Here is a 13,764-nt window from a genome sequence, read left to right on the forward strand (position 1 = left end):
AGCTGAAAGTGGGAATTCTGTGATGCAATAAATATGCATACTAAGAAGTAGGTAAACAGTGATCAGGTGGCGTTAGTCGCTACCAGAGAATTGGTAGATACAGACTTTTTAATCCATGAATATGTTATTCTCATAGTTTCATTGAATGTCGTTTAATGGACATTACTGACAGTAACTGAGTAAACAGCCTAGATGTGTTATTAGTTACTAATGGACGACAACTAATATCTGTCTTAGAGGTGGAGTTATCAAAATGAATATCTTCAAAGATAACCAGCACTTACTGCCAAGGGAAGTTGGATGGGGAAATACACTTCTTTGTGATACTTGAGGCATACACACCTCATGTTAGGGAAACATTTCCATTGTCAGCTGGAAGGAAATGGAGAGTGTCCATACAGAAACATATACACAGTGGCATTGAGTAAATTGATAAAGCAATGACTCTATCCAGTTGTATAGAGAAAATAGTGTTATACTGATCATGTTCATACAATATTACCAGTCTCATGCTGAAAATGGATGGTGACAATCTAGGGGCCTTTGTTATAACTCGTCATGACTGATGAAGGCTATCCACTGGAAAGTCATGATCACTCACTCAATCTTGCTCCCCCATTTATTATAAGAAGCAGTACTGTACTAGTTACTTAACCTTTAATGGCACGAGCAAAAGACTGCTAGTGAATTTTTTAGCTTCAAGCGAAATGAAATTTCAATAGGCAAAAAAATCTTTAACATTTATCTGCACAATCTTAACTAAAGGAATTAAATGATGACACAAGTTAACTGTCATGTTCAAAACACCTAATGCTATCAACCTGTTACATGTCTCTCTGATCATGTGTTGCACTCTCAAGAACTTTTTCCAAAATTTCTGAATAGATTTTTTAGAGATAATTTCTGCATTGTAATACTTTAATATGATTTTGAAGCTGTTTTAATTTATAAATTATGACACCTACTCACTGATGATGTTTGATCAGAACTATTTTCACAATTTTTCTAATTTAAATCAACAAAAACATGGGATGCTGAAAAAGTCTGCCTTTGTTAAAAGATTGAACACTATTTTGAATTTTTTAATGCATTTAGCATATCCGCACCCGTTAATTTCAACCATTGCCATTTATGTTCATACAGTTGTTTATGTTGCCAGCTTAAAATGGACTGTGACAATACAGTGGTCTTTATCATAAGTAATAGTGGTTGTTATTATTCCCCCTACTTTTGATTTTAATTAGGGTTGTGGAGTAGCCAGATGGTTGAACAAATTGTGAGATTGTTTCACCACATGGGTACAATGTGTGCAACCCATTTCTGTTCTCTCCAACAATGATATTGCTCGAATATTTTAAAAAAGTGATCTAAACCATACTTCCTTGTCAGTTTGTGATTTACTTGCCTATAATTTGTATGTTTGTGTGACCTACAGGGGCAATGTTTAAATCCTTTTAAGAAATGTATAACCAACAGACCATACCCATCATTTTTGTGTAAGTTAATGCTCTATGGATAAGTGATTACATTGTATTTGAAAGTTTGACAATGCACCAAAGGTTCAATACATTATTAGGACAGCATTGGTTAGCATGACAGACAACAAGATATAGTGCACAAACTAGTTGACAGCATTAAACAGTTGAACCAGAAGGTGTTCTAGATGGTTAACCCTAGTTGTCAGATACACCTTCTTGTGTGTTTGCAGTTGGTAAGTCAAAACAGTGGGATTGCACCGAATCTGGACAAAAGTACATTTGCTACCATCTTTTATATTCCAGTTAAAGTGAGTGCGTCAGGTTGCATCAGAAATTTTGAAGGTATTCAGTTGTCATGTTTTTCTTGTATTTGGAACCCATCAATATTAAAATGATCATACTATAATTGTGCCATTCCTGTTTTTACTTACGGTTTTGTTTTAGATGTAGGCTTCTAAATTTGTAAAAGAAAAGCTTCATTCAGAACATGTGTGTTTGTATGAAACATTATTATATTTCATTAACAGTTTTTCGTTTGTGTCATTTAGAAGTGTAAGGAATTTTCAAATGTTAGATGAGTCTTCTGTGAAGCTGAATGCAAATATGATTTTTAAGAAAGAAAAAAAAATACATGGAAGCTGAAATGGGAGAGAAAATTTCAGTTTTGACAAGATGTCTTTTCAGCTGTTGAAGCAAGTTGTCTTCTCAACTGTTGAAGCTGGCACTGTAGTAAATCATTCGTTCATGATACCAAAGGCCCAAGTTCGATTCCCAGCATGAGTAGAATGCATGGATCCCACTTATGATGTCCCACTCTGTGATGCTGTCGGAATACTTCTAAAATGGGCATAAACATTGCTTATTTAGCTAGCACAATACAACTGAAAGCGTAATGTCCTCTGACAGGGTTCTTTAAGGTGGTCTCACTGGTGTGAACTTAAGTGTAGCTTCAAGCCTCAATACATGTTGAAATAAGATTGAGTGTGAAAGCACATAGGTTTGTACTGGGGGCAGTCAGTTATGACTCATACCACTGTGATCATATCCGCGATTGTCAGGTAGAGTCAACACACCTGGTGATTTTGTAATTTGCAGGAACCTTCCTTGCCCTAGTCATTGTGTGACAGATGTTGGGATCTCACTAAGTGATGGATAAAGTCACATTGTTACCGAGAGATCTCTAATGGAATGATTTAGATCAGGATGTTTGGTAACATGTTGAATTGTGTAGGCCCTGGGGTGGTTTCATGTCATGTGAACATGGGTAAAACAGGTTGAAGTATGATTCTGTAAGGGTTTTGTCACCTTGGTTGTAGTGAGTGACTGAGTGAGTTTAGTTTTATGCCGCACATAGCAATATTCCAGCTATGTGGCAGTGGTCTGTAAATAATCAAGTCTGGACCAGACAGTCAAGTGATCAACAACATGAGCATTGATTTGTGCGATTGGGAACTGATGACATGTGTCAACCAAGTCAGCGAGCTTGACCACCTGATCCCGTTAGTCACCTCGTACAACAAGCATAGTCACCTTTTGTTGCAAGCATGGGTTGCTGAAGCCTATTCTACCCGGACCTTCACGGGTCCACCTTGGCTGTAGGTATCTCATAGTGAAAAAGTTACATCTTAAGGTGTCATTAAAAATACCCACATATATTGCATGTCATTTATTGTGTGTAGCATTCTCAGTTTTTTGTGTGACAAGCGACATGTTCTGTGGGTGTGAGAGAAAGATAGAGGGGCCAAAGTATGGAAGGTCATATTTGTGGATAGGTATCATTACAAGTGAGATCAATGACTCTTGTTAATAATAGCACTTCGTTCATTCCTGATCCCGTTGTGTTCCATCAGAATTCTCAACAAATAATTCATGGCTGCCACATTGTGCACACGCACAGTAGCCAACCTCCGCCACTGTCATAACTGTGTGCAAACAACCGAAAGGTGCTGACAGAAGAGATTTTGTGTTTTGTGAATCACTGGGCAGTGTATTGGGATCAGGTGCCTGTACCTGTACCTCACTGGCCCGATCCTCCCCTCACATGTTAAACACCACCATCACATGGGGGGAAGTTGTCTTTGCTTATCACATTTCTGTTCCTTACAGTTTTCTGTGTATTTTACTGAATCATTTTATCTGGCAATAGTGTGAGATTCGGTTGACAAGGTCAGGGTTAGAGGCTAGAGTGAATCACAGATGACATATCACAGTGACATGTTCCAAGGAATATTGGTGCAGGTATTGCTTAGGTGTGTATGCAACATTCATTCATGCTGCAGTGTTCGTTCCCATGTGCTGAAGAGATGTTTAAGGTATCACAGACAGAAGGATAGATGAAATAATCTGTCTGCACACTATATACCATTTACATTAGAGTAAGTATATGCTATTTATTGTTATTCCAAATAATTTGTCCTTCCATTCGATGAAGAAAATATTATCTGTATTTGCTTGTGATTACTCTTCATTGAAATTGCAGAAGTGCCTATATAATAATAAAATGTCCTTTGAAACACTTGCGCTCATGCTGTGAGGCGGAGGCGTAGCCTAGTCATAGAGGGTTTGTTTGTCATGCTGAAGACTCGGGATCAATTCCCACATGAGTACAATGTGTGAAGCATATTTCTGGTGTCCACTGCCATGATATTGATGGGATATTGCTAAAAGCAGCGTTAAACTGAACTCACTCACTCACTCACTGTCATCACACAGCTGACAGAGTAGTAGCTATATCATCAAACAGTGTGACTCAGGACAGATGGTGCTTCTTTTGTATTGTTACCATGGTTTCTTGCTAATTTGTATATTTTTTTATATTCTGGGAGAAGGTTACTTTCACTGGATAGTTAAGTGTTATAAACATTAAAAGAAACATTCTCTCATCCCTATTTTGTCCACTGGTAAAACAGATGATGCCAATGTTATATTGCTGGAACAATCCTAAAAGAAGAGTGAAAGTCACCTCGCTCACTCACTCACTCATGGAGTTACACACAAAAAGCTGCATGTTCTCACACCTTCAATTGTTTCGTCAGAATGGCCATGTTCTGACACCTTCAATTGTTTCTTCAGATTGACCATGCTTGGAGCATGCTGTAAGACAGGCCCAACCCATCTCCCTGTGGCTCCACCCCAGAGATTCTATACAACACCCTGGTACATCGTGGACAGAAGCATGTGATGGAAGGACTACATACGGGCCATGTCAGGAGACGCTTGTGTTCCTATTAAGGGTTTTAAATTCAAAGTTTCTGTGATACATTAAGGATATACTGTTAATCATGGCCCTGATCATGGACACGAGTGAGATTCCCTGTGATCCCTCCATGGTGGACGAGAATGGTAACGGTCTTCCATGGGGACTTACAGATCATAATGGGCTGGTTGATGTGCTCAAGAAAAGATGTGAGAAGGTAAGCAAAATATTAGGCTACATTTTCAGTATTTAATACCCTGTACTTCTAGCACTTACTGACAGCTGCCAAGATAATGTACCATCATGACTTACTGACTGTACCCAAGACAATTTAGCATCATGACTTACTGACTGTACCCAAGACAATGTACCACCATGATTCACTGGTTGTAGCCAAGACATTGTACCGTCATGACTTACTGACTGTACCCAAGACAAGGTACCACCATGATTCACTGGTTGTAGCCAAGACATTGTACTGTCATGACTTATTGGCTGTACCCAAGACAATGTACCACCATGACTTACTAGATGTACCCAAGACAATTAAGATTTTTACTAATGACTTGGACAGAAAAGGTATAAGGAAAAACATAACATATTTTGTGAAATGTGGTATTAGAAATAATGCAGTTTCCTAGTGTTTATTTATTTTGTTTTTGTGGTGTCAACAAATGTTTCTTTCAATTGAAACTTGTGTAAAAAAAAAAGAGATTTTTTGTAGGAAATTGAATTATGTTCTGTTTTTGTCAATTTGATAACTATGCTTACTTGGGACATTAATCAATAGCTAACAGTCATCATATTCACGGTATGCCAGACTTGTTGGAGTACATGATTCATGCAGAAGTTTTCACGTTCTCCCCACCAATACAACTGCAAATTAGTTACAGGCAGTTACACAAATCCACGATGACTACGAAGAGTGTATGGCTGCTGGGGCAAAAAGTATCAGTCATGTCTAAAATTGGTTTATCTCTTCATTCTTGAGAAACTCTGACTGTACCAGTGGTGTAGGAATGAATAATAGTGATGATAGACAACCACAGAAATGCCCTGTTGCCCAAGCTAGTGCTGTGTGTTGTCTGCGCTCTGATCTGTAGTGTTAGTCACTGGATAACACACAGCTGGTACTGCTACCATCTGGCAGGCTTACACCATAGCTAGCGCATGGGATTTCTGTAAGTTACCACATTCTCAAGGGAATGTCTGTGTATGATCTGTACATACTATGTTAAGGTACCCTGTATCCTGGGAAGGGTCAGTGTAAGGTCTGTACACATTGGATGAAGGTACGCTGTAGCTTGGGAGGGTCAGTGTATGGTCTGTACACATTGGGTGAAGGTACCCTGTATCCTGGGAAGGGTCAGTGTATGGTCTGTACACATTGTATGAAGGTACCCTGTAGCCAGGGAGGGTCTGTGTATGGTCTGTACACACTGGGTGAGGGTACCCTGTAGCCGGGGAGGGTCAGTGTATGGTCTTTACACACTGGGTTTAAAGTTCCAAGTGCTCCCGTAAGCATGCCATCATGACTTGTTGCATAACAATTTTTCTTTTAAAAAAATACAGAATATGCATAAATTAATAACTTGAAAATGGAGTGAACACATACCCAACAGTATATTTGTTTTTAAATTTGTACACTGAATGCCTAACCAGATGGTCGGGTTAAGATGGTGTGATGAACATCAAGAATTTACACGTTCGAGAAATCAATCTGTTTACCTGTCTGGTATTCCTATCTGCCTTAGGAACTCAGTTGTACTGGAAGTTGTTCTACAAAGCTGTGACATTCTATTCCGCATTACATATGTCAATAGTGTCAAACTGTTTTTCTTTTCATAGGGAAACATTTGACTTTTAATTCTTTGTTGTGGAAACCGGGAATATGAAGACAAAGGTAGAAATTCCAGGTATTTGGCATATCATGACAAGAGTCCAGCTGGAGACAATATTTCATGGTTTCAAATGACCTGAAAGATCAATATTTAGGGATGATATGGTTTACCTTTGTTCCACCAAATTCCAATATTACTAGTGTACTGCAATACACTTTTCAAACAGTATGCTCTGCAGTATTTTTTCTGAATACGGGTGTATCGAGTAAATAAAATATTTTACGATTATCTCATGGTTTAAGTTAAAATATACACAGAATGTTGTGTTTCCTTTTATACTTTACACGCTATGAATTGTGATAAAAAGAAAGAATCCTTAACTTACCAGTCAACCTAATTTGGGTATTGCTGTTGCCAGGACAACAACATTATTATCAGGGCCTTAGTATGTAGAAAATAGAATCTGAAAATAAATGTGGCGTTCAGCAACATGTTATTGTCCTGATTATTACACAGCCTTAAACTGACTTTCCCTGGAACTTTGTGTGTTTTCAGTTATATACAGACTGAACATGAGGAATATGTTATGTAATGGTAGAACAAACCACAAAAAACATCCTGATACTGAGAGGCACAGCCATTGTCACTGGAATATGACAGAATACATCATGATATTGGTCACCAAGCCTCACTTTGAATCTGCTGTTGTCATATTGGTTCCTGGAGACCAGTTCCTCACAGAGTACAAATCTGATAGGGAATTTTTGTGTAAGATACAGAACTCAAACTTCGATAAAATGATTTGATTATTTTCATACATGATACAATAAATAACACATATAACACACTAACAAGGTAAGACAAACACACTAGAAATCATTAGAAGATTAATACTGGCAGGAACAATTGGATTTAAAACGGGGTAAAATCATAATGACACTCAGAAGGCAGCAATTTATGCTCCTAGTGAATTGGATGATCTGGCGCAGGTATAATCATAGGGGCCATTTGAGAACTCTTTCTTCATATATTTCAATTTTCATTTTGATTAGCAAAGGATACATGTGCAATTTTACTGGCTTATAAAACTATTCTATTGAGACAGTTTCTGTTTTTAAAGGGCAAGGTTCCACACGAGCATTGTGCAGAAAAATACAGAGCATTCTGAATAAAGCACTAATAGAAGAGACTCACAACTGATTGATTAACATTGAAAGATCTCAGTTTGCACAAGATGAGTGACTTCTTTGATACTTACTTCTTGAATATAGCATCTGTGTTGACATTAAATTCAGTTTGTTATCAATACTTTTATTCACGGTTTCAACAGGTTTATTGTTAATCAAAACTGGCAACTGGGTGTTCTTGTTAGTTGTGAAGTAAATAAGTTCCTTAGTTTCCTCAGTGAAACACTGAATGCCAAAGGTTCCTTTTCATAAACTGTGTTACAATGTAATGTCATGTATGTAGAATGTAACAATATGTGTAATAAAAATCCCAGTATTTATATGTAAGAACAAGAAGCGTTAAGGTTCTCTACTGGGTAGGGCCTTACATAATAATGTCCTTTTCAACCCATGCAGAATGTTTAGGTCCTGACTACAAGACCCTTTGTGTTGTCCATATCATACCTGCCACTGTCTCAAAGTATCCATACTGATTATTTACGGCAGTTATGTATCATCATTGTTTACAGTTAGTCACTAAGTGTATTGTGGCAGCAACAGAGAATATACACAATGTATACCATAGAAACAAGGCAAGAGAAGTCCTCTTTCGCTTAGAATACCCCAGTTTCCATGCCACCTGACACTTCAGGGCGGTCAGCGGCCCAGTATGGAGGCCACCTGAAATGAGTCACCCTGGTCAGCCCATGGTTGCTTCAATACTACTCACTGATTGGTTTGTCTATTGTCAGTGCCCAGTGTGCGTCATGTATTCTGTATTCACCAACAGTAATCCTGTTAGGCCAGTCCGCTGCATTTATTTGACATTAATCATGTGGTCAGTTTGCTGTTAAGAAACATGTACTCTTCCATGTCTATTCGTGTATGAATCACAGGGTGGTTAGTGTTGCTTTGAGTAATATTGGAACCATATGTATGATTTCATTGATTGAACTAAGAGTGTTCTTATGTTTCCGGCTAAAGGTTTAAGTGGTGGCAAATACCAAAATGATACCTTACATCTGTGTTGCTTTGTGAAATCTTCAGGGTGGCAATTTTTAACAGCTGTCCCTTGTATTTACATTTACAACCATTTTATCCCAAACTGTACTTGAAACGTTCTCTGCAAATCAGATGCTTCCTGAACAGGTAACCCCTGTGTGCTTGCACTTAAATTTGTACATGAATCTGTAAGGTGGTATTTCTTGTGGTTCCTAAATCTGAATTTATGATTTATTTTGCTTAATATTACAACTTATTGGTTGGTGGAAACTCTATTCTCATAAAGAAGTCTGATCAACTTTCTCACTGAATATAGTACAAATGGTGTTCCTCCCTCCAGGCTGGAGGGATTGAACCGCCAAGCCTACTTTGGTAGACAGGTTCTTTCAGTTGTTGCATACAGATTGAGGATAGTCATCCACCATCACACAGAATCATCCCTACTTCCCATACAGCAACATAGCCCCCAGCTTAGTCGTTCTCCTCTGTCCCACCTCCACTCTGCATTAGCATCACAAGCTGCTTCTGCAAACTCTCACATACGATTAGCTGGTCCTGCTACTAATTCCTGTAGACAGAGCCTAGTCTAGCTGCTATCAGTGGTTGTGATCACAGGAGGTGGCAGCTCTTGCACAACTGTTGGTGTAGATAGTGGACCATCTGTGCCTGTGTGAGGAGTTATTTTACCTTCCACTCTGTTGGTCTGCCGTATACTCTCCTTATACTGGGGACATCTCATTCCTTCATGTCACAAATACTTTCAGGTTAATGTCTAAAAATGTCACAGATTAGAATGTTGTTATATTTCATGTTTCATGTTTTGTGTAAAAAACATTTGTGTGTTTTGTTTGTGAATCTTTGTACATTACATATGTACTACTCCACTTCAATGAGTATATATTGCCTTTCCGTGACACATGAAAATTATTTCACATGTGAAGTGTATATTTAAGTATACCAGATAATCCTTATCAAAAGTTAAGAACTATTTATTTGTTCTTTGAACTCATGAGGTTTTAATTAAGATACCGTGGTCATCAGTGAAATTGGCATGATGGGACTTGAAAATGAGATTTGGATATGGGCTGAGAATGATACTGAAATTATAGCTGCATATGTAGTAGACGTTGTAATTGCCACCTCAGGCAGCTAGTAAACACTCAGGTGCTGTATGAGTCATCACTATACAAAACATATTCAGGATCAATCTCTCATTACTTGCACTGAATGTGCCTACCTTGAGCAGGGAAACCAATATGGCAGCACAGTGTTGAATTCCCCTGACCTGTTACTAGAGAGGCAGAAACATGTCAGAATTGATCACAAGTGGACAAAAGTTGTATTGACATTTTGAGGTGGCAATATTTTGACAGGAGGGAAGACTATGTTCCAGAGTGGGTTCAATATGCCTGTGGGTAATTGTACTGCTACCATAAAGACAACTACACAAAGTAATATGTATAAATGGTTTTGCTTCTACATAAGTGATACATGATGATACATGTAAGTATCAGTTGTAGTCATTGGTAAAGTGCTAGAGTGGCATTACCTCCATATTCTTTGTTGATGGGTGATGCATTCATCAGTGTTCCTGCGGTGAGACAGCTAACTTTGAGTATGAGTGATTGAGTTTAGTTTACACCGCGCTTAACAATATCCCAGCTTTATGGAGGTCCAACTTTGAGTAAGTAAGCCTGTCTTAGAGTCAAGAGGCTGAAATCATGGGCTTCAAGCTACTCATTAGCATTTGGTTTGATTGTTTTTTTATTGCTGCACTCAGCAATATTCCAGCTATACGTCAGTGGTCTGTCAATAGTCAAGTCTGGACATAACACTTCAATGATCAACTGCATGAGCATCGATCTGCGCAATTGGGATGTGATGACAACCAAGTCAGCGCAACTGTCACCTCGTACAACAAGTATTGGTAACAGAAGACAATTCTAACCCAGATCTTCATGGGTCTACCCTTTTGGGATACGATGACGTGTGTCGAGTAATCCATCTTGTGACAGGCATGGGTGGCTAAAGTCTAAGTCATACCTTGATCTTCATAGGTGTTGATCTAAACAAGACTATGATATACAACTGACAATTTCATTCTCCATTTTTGTGAACATGTTTTATTATTGTGACTGACCTGGTCATCTTTACTGTTTGTAAACTGGTTTACATAACCTGGTAACAGTGTAGAACCTTAAAGGTGCATTGACTGTTAACACTATGTGTGGGTTAGTACTGCACCTGAGGAGCCCCTACACTGTCAACCACTCCACTCAAACATATCACTTGGCCTGGTAAAGCAAACCAGTTATGACTCATCTTGTGTGTTGTGTACTTGCTTGCAGAGAAAATAGTGTACTCGGCCTGTTAGCGTCATTTGGACAACTTGCTGGCACGATCGAGGTCTCTATGTTGCTGCATGCAGGACTCATCGCACCTCTCAAACATTCCTTGCCTCTACGGGACCTATTTGAATCATCACAGAGAAGCATTTGTTTTTATAAAGGTGTTTGTGTGGAATCAGAATGGTTATTTTCTATTTTTAGATTCTATATTCTATTGTGTTTCAAGTTTGGTCTGATGTCTAAAAGTCTCCATTAATGTTGTTCAGGAAATGCATAAGACAGTTCGGGTACAGTTGGTTATTTTAATCCTGTGTCTAATTTTGTACTGTGAAGAGGTTAAGTATGAGAACTTTACTTCCATTAAGGAATTGTATTTCTTCAGCTGTGGTTGTATGTGGGTTGGAATGATTTAATGCCAAGTAGTTGAATGTCATGTAGCAGTCAGTACAGACAGCTCAGGAGAAAACATCTTCATACCAGTGTTTGCCACTTTTCCAAACCATTTCTTGGTAATTTGGGGTAAACCTGTGACATGATGAAAATCAGATGTAGCACATCATCATACTTTGTTGCAACATGGTGGACTTACTGGCTAAATGAGCTGACTATGAGTTGTCCTAAAGCACTTTCTGTTGAACAATTTGTTCTTGAATTGAGTACTTCACTGTTGAGACGTGTGGTGGAATATATATCATTGCCACAGCACTTGCTTGTACAGTCAGGTCTGGGTGCTTGTACAGTCAGGTCTGGGTGCTTTTATAGCCAGGTCTGGGTGCTTGTACAGTCAGGTCTGGGTGCCTGTACAGTCAGGTCTGGGTGCTTGTACAGTCAGGTCTGGGTGCTTGTACAGACAAGTCTGGGTGCTTGTACAGATTGGTCTGGGTGCTTGTACAGTCAGGTCTTGGTGCTTGTACAGTTAGGTGTGGGTGCTTGTACAGGCAGGTCTGGTGCTTATACAGACAGGTCTGGGTGCTTGTACAGTCAGGTCTTGGTGCTTGTACAGTTAGGTGTGGGTGCTTGTACAGGCAGGTCTGGTGCTTATACAGACAGGCCTGGGCTCTTTTATGGTCAGGTGTGGGTGCTTGTACAGACAGGCCTGGATGCTTCTATATTCAGGTGTGGGTGCTTGTACAGTCAGGTTTGGACGCTTGTACATTGACATCTGGGTGCTTGTACAGTCAGGTATGGGTGCTTGAACAGTCAGGTATGGGTGCTTGTACAGTCAGGTCTGGGTGCTTATACAGTCAGGTCACTATGCCTGTACAGATAGGTCTTGGTGCTCGTACAGTCAGTACTGTGCTTGTTCAATCCAGTCTGTACGGCTGAACAGTCAGAACCATGTGTTTGTATGGTCTGATCTGGGTGCTTGAATGGTCAGAACTGTGTTTGTATGATGAGATGCAGGTGCTTATACAGTCCAGTTCCAGATGTTTGTACAGTCAGATCTGAATGCATGAATGGTGAGACCTGTGCTTCACAGTCAGATCTCCCTATTTGTACATGGACAGCTCAGTGGTATTATTAACTTGTGCGACAGGTGTGGTATTGAGGGAACAGCCAGTCATGTGACTCAGGGTGACACCCTTGCAGCAGTGTACCTTGACAGGGTAAAGATTAAACATTGAGTCTTGGCTGTATGCTGATGACTCACTCCAAGTCTAACACTCATGATAATCATACCCATTTGCTATTCAGTCAACCAAGGAGCCTACTGGGACTGCAGGGGAGAAGTCATTATCTTATCTGCCAGTCACGATCTACATGGTCGTTATGGTGAAAAAAAATGAAGAATCTGAACTTATAAACAGTGAAATGTCATGATTCATATTGGTATGTCCTGAGTATATCAACACCAGAGATACAGTCACCAGCACAGGAGTTTCGAATCTCTCTTTGGACAATTATTTGTTAGAATAAAAATCTTGTGTGCTTTGATTAATATATATATATATTTTATTTGAATAAAATCGGTGAGGAAATAAATATTTTAGAAAATTCTACTGCTGCACTCACTGCATAAAATAACACAAGGGGTGACACTCGCGATTCTAGAAACCTGATCGAAAACCAGAAAGCCACACTATTTTAATGAGCGGTTAAAAAAAAAACATATTTTTCACAAAACACTGACTTTAGTGTAAAAGTAATTATCTTTTACCTTTCTACGCATCATATTCTATTTGCCTCCCCACTTTTCATGTTGGACCATTGACCCTTGCATTAGCACTAACCTCTCCTTTGAACAAATATGTGGCCGTTCTTTTGGAAACATCGACAGTTTCTGTGAATCCTATGGCATAATGTAAACAATAACAAGGACCCAGTTTTCAATTCTGATATTTACGTTGATATTTCGTGTTAGCTCACTATCGTCTTGAAATGGCAAATACAAAAACATCACCTGAATGACCACATTGATTGTATATAGTTTGCATCTATATCTTAACAAATCAGAGACCATATAATAGGTAAAGCAACTGTTTGTCATGTTGAAAACCCGAGTTTGATTCTCCACATGGATACAATGTGTGCAGCCCATTTCTAGTGTCCCCTGTCATTACATTGCTGGAATATTGCTAAAAGTGGTGTAAAACTAAACTGACTGACTCACTTCTCCTTCATCAAGCTCACACACCCAGATATAAATGAATTACTGGTTAAACCAACACACACTATTCAGCCTTTAAAACAGAAACCAAGAAAGCATATTCATTTGGGTATAAGGACAAAATG

The 13,764-nt window shown here is 38.9% G+C and overlaps 1 protein-coding gene across 3 annotated transcripts in view; it reads left to right on the top strand.

Moving 5' to 3' along the window:
• LOC137286455 (dual specificity protein phosphatase 16-like) overlaps positions 1-13,764 on the top strand; it is a 64,858-nt gene that overhangs the window by 14,399 nt on the left and 36,695 nt on the right. For all 3 annotated transcript variants that reach the window (XM_067818336.1, XM_067818335.1, XM_067818337.1), the window contains exon 2: positions 4,551-4,891. In XM_067818336.1, coding sequence (XP_067674437.1) covers positions 4,760-4,891 — 132 coding nt within the window. In that variant the 5' untranslated portion in view covers positions 4,551-4,759. The remainder of the gene's footprint in view (positions 1-4,550; positions 4,892-13,764) is intronic.

This window comes from Haliotis asinina, chromosome 6, assembly GCF_037392515.1.
Source record: "Haliotis asinina isolate JCU_RB_2024 chromosome 6, JCU_Hal_asi_v2, whole genome shotgun sequence".
NCBI classification, from domain to species: domain Eukaryota; kingdom Metazoa; phylum Mollusca; class Gastropoda; order Lepetellida; family Haliotidae; genus Haliotis; species Haliotis asinina.